At 47.0% G+C, this 3,806-nt stretch overlaps 1 protein-coding gene across 1 annotated transcript; it reads right to left on the reverse strand.

Moving 5' to 3' along the window:
* Positions 1–1,305: 1,305 nt before the first annotated feature.
* Positions 1,306–3,366, reverse strand: LOC121969259. The gene has a single exon (XM_042519255.1). It carries the CDS (start codon positions 3,341–3,343, stop codon positions 1,460–1,462), a length of 1,884 nt encoding a protein of 627 aa, XP_042375189.1. The 5' UTR covers positions 3,344–3,366; the 3' UTR covers positions 1,306–1,459.
* Between the last annotated feature and the right edge of the window lie 440 nt (positions 3,367–3,806).

The raw sequence follows: 3,806 nt of genomic DNA on the forward strand, positions 1-3,806 counted from the left end.
GAGAGAAAAAGAAAAAAAAGTCATTGCGAGGTTTGGACGGATGGATTTGCTTGGATTTGACGTGGCAATTGATTAGGGGTAAGGTTAATCGATTGGGAGCCCTAATTTGTGAGATAAAAGGCATTTCTTCGAATGATTCAAATAATCTTCTTCTCCACCCCACTCTGTCATTTCTTAAAGTGTTTGGAGACAAGTGTTGCTGTACTTTTCAAGCATCAAGAGGCAATCCAGAGCAATAAGAGATCAAGAGCAAAGGTTCTTCATTGGTGTATTTATTTCCTTGTTCTTGTTACTTTTCTTATTATATTTCTCGTATTTGTTGTGTTTATGTGAGAACATTTATATAAAGCTTCTTCGCCTCGTAGAAAGAGGTTTCATAGTGTATTATGAGTGAGGAGGAGTGAAACCTTGGATTAGTCACCTCAAGGAGGTGGATATCAAGTAAAATTAAATGTGTTAGCATTATTTCAAGTTTTCGCTACAAATTATCATCAACGAAGTGATTTGAACTAATCACCCCCTCCCCCTCTAGCTCCCAAAGTCTCCTAACAAATGATATATATAAAAATATCTTAATTTTTAAAATAAAATTTAATTTAATTTTAAAAAAAATCTACTAAATCCTAAATTCAAGTCAAACTGACTCAAAAATATTTAAATAAAAAACTCTCCAACTCGAACCTCACCTGAACCCTATATTTTTTTGATTGACTCAGATCGGATTGACGAATCGAATTCATTTTTGACATCCCTAATTCTACCGTTGCATCGTTACCCAGAGGTAAAATGATTTTTTTTAATTAATATTAAATATTTAATTCTTTGAATCAATTAATAAATATCGAAAATAACCGATTCAGTCCTATAAAATTTTTTATATTAATAGACATTCATCTAAATCGGAAACATTTTTAGGTCACCTTTTCGTTTGACGAAAATTTACTTACAATGCGTCGTAATCGGTTGGAGAATGTAACCCGTATTATTTTGCCCGGGTGAAAATGAATTTTCCTTCTGCTATATAAAGGTAGACTTAATCCCTCAGCCACCGCCCAGCCATACTAGTCGTGACGCAAGGGTAAACTTCGGTGCCACTTAATTTGATAACTTATGTCTATGCTGCCAATACCTCGCAACGGCCACGAACTCAGGACAGGACAGGCCATCGCAATCCGTCGGTGAGTGGTCCCCATGTTACAAATAATTCATGCGTGCCGCTCATCCACCCCTGAATCGCGGATGCAGGTCAGGCCACCCGACCCAATTGCAACAAAAATATTCGCTTTGACTATTGTACATGTACCCTTGTCACTGATTTTCATGATTTGACTTATAATAATAATAACATTAACGTGGTTTTAGATTACTGGCACAATAGTTTGCCAAGACGCAATCTGATCTCTTAATTACTTGATAATTATATCTTAATGTTGAGTTGTTTTTGTCAGTCTGTTATCTTTTAATTATTATTGTTTTCGCTGGATCTCACTCTTCTACCATTACTGTCGTCGCCGGCAGCTGGCTCCGGAACCGCGTTCTTCATGTCTACTTCTCCTTCGAAGCCGAAGCCGAAGCCTCCTACGGCCAGCTCCTTCTCCGCCGCATCCCTCTGCTCCCTGAACTTGGCGTAGATGTCCCCTTTGTAGAACTCCTTCGTCCTCCACACCAGGACCAGCGACACCACCGCGCCTAGCACCGTCACCGCCGTGATTATGAGGAACGACGTCTTGTAGCACTCCACGCCCATGCACGTCAAGTCCTTGCCGATGCTGGCGGCGGCGGCGGCACCTAAAGCACTCCTCTGCTTCCTCGCCTGCACGTCGTACAAGTGGCCCGCCACCCGGACGTTGAGGATGTAGGATCCCAGAGGACTGGCGACGCCGCCGAAGTTGTACAGGGTGGAGTAGTACTTGAGCCCGAAGATCTCGGAGATGATGGCGAAGAGAAGGGGCCACTGCGCGCCGAAGCAGAAACCGATGACGACGGAGGCGAAGTAGATGGAGTTAGGGACGCCGAAGGCGATCAGGAGGTGGCCGACGCAGGAGAGGAGGAGCACCGCCGTGAGCATCAGCGGCCGTGGGAACTTGAACTTGGTGAGAAGGGCCTCCGACGCGAAGCCGGATGTCACCCGGCCGGCGTAGTTCCAGATACTGATGAGGGAGACGAAGGTGCCGATGCTGCGCTTGGGGTAGCCCAGCGACTCCCCGATCTGCCCCATGTTGTCGATCGCCGTCAGAGTGCCGCCGATGCCGCAGATGCTCGCGAAGAACAGCACCAGCATGTCGATGCTCACCAGCGCTTGCAGAATCGAATAGTCCTCCCCGCGCGCCGGCGGCCGTAACCTGTCTACTATGCTCCTCTGTTTTTTCATTCCCTCGGCGACAGTTGCATCGGCCGGTGAATTTGATTTTAGTTTCGGCGGCGGTTTCTCGACGGTTATGTCAATTGGCGCTGGATTTTGGAGATCTCGTTTCTTCCGGTTAAAGATCTTGAGCTCTTCCTTGATGACGACAGCGAGAGGGAGCATGAGGAGGGAGATGACGATGGCGACGCTGACGCCGTACTCGGGCTGTATGAAGTGCCTTCCGACGGACTTCTCCACGATGATGGCGGTCATGAGGTAGGCGGCGAGGGCCATGGAGATGTATAGGAAATGGTAGAAGGTGCGGGGGGTCTTTCCGTCCGGCGAGGCGACGACTGTCATGATGCGGATGGTGTGGACGAAGATGATGGAGATGGCGGCGGGGAGCCAGGCGATGAGCAGGACGAGTGACTTGGAGTCGTCGAAGTAGATGGCGTAGTAGAGCTGGGTGATGATGGCGCCGCTGAGGCCGACGAAGCCCTTGAGGAGGCCGAGCACGACGCCACGGCTCTCCGGGAAGTTCTTGACGCAGGTGACGAGTGCGCCGGTGTTGGCGAAGGTCTGCGAGTTGGCGCCGATGCAGATGTAGAGGCACATGAGCGACACACTCGGCGGGGCCGTGCGGCCTGTGATGGCAAGGTAGATCATGAGGTAACCGAACAGGTTCATGCCGGCGCCGATGGAGAGGACGACCCACGGCGGCGTGACCTCGTTGATGAGGCCGGAGACGATGCCGACGTTGGCGCCGAGGTCCTTGAAGAAGGAGAGGGTGTTGAGGGTGGACTGGTCGTACCCCAGCGATTGCTTGATGTCCTTGGAGTAGATCGAGAAGATGTAGGTGGCGCCGGCGGCCGCCATTATCAGGAACGAGGAAAAGAACATGAACCACCTGCCGCGCACCACCTGCACGGCGAACCGGAAAGGTTCGAGTTTGATGCTGCCGGCGTCGGCGCCAGCAGGAGAGCTACCGGAAAACCCCATCTTGATCTGCTCTTGGACTCTGCTTTGGAACAGGGGAGTAGGCCTGAGGCTTATTATATAGAGTGAGCAGTGTGAACTAATTGAACAAGAGATTAGCGTTGACTTTGTTAGGACTTAGGAAGTGTGTGGGTTCCGGAGCATTAATATAAAATATTTTTTTTCAAATATTTATGTTCACACGTACCTCATCAATCAAATATTTCATTATTTAAATATCTTAAACTTTATAATTAAATATTATAGAAAAGGTAAAGTTGCTATAAAATCTCAATACAAACTGAAATATTTATTTAGTCCCTGTATCAAATTTCTTTTCTTACTTGACTAAATTAGTTTATTTATTTTAACTCTTTAATTGATGTAAAATTATCAATTTATCCTCGTATTAAATTAAAATCCTAATATTACTTATTTCTTTCTCAACTACCGACACACTCGCTCCCTTTACTTCGAGGCTCTGCGA

This window comes from Zingiber officinale, chromosome 1B (assembly GCF_018446385.1).
Source record: "Zingiber officinale cultivar Zhangliang chromosome 1B, Zo_v1.1, whole genome shotgun sequence".
NCBI classification, from domain to species: domain Eukaryota; kingdom Viridiplantae; phylum Streptophyta; class Magnoliopsida; order Zingiberales; family Zingiberaceae; genus Zingiber; species Zingiber officinale.

Bases quoted from the DNA above. Each gene is read 5' to 3' on its own strand.
- LOC121969259 (XM_042519255.1), bottom strand. From the start codon at position 3,343: ATGGGGTTTTCCGGTAGCTCTCCTGCTGGCGCCGACGCCGGCAGCATC.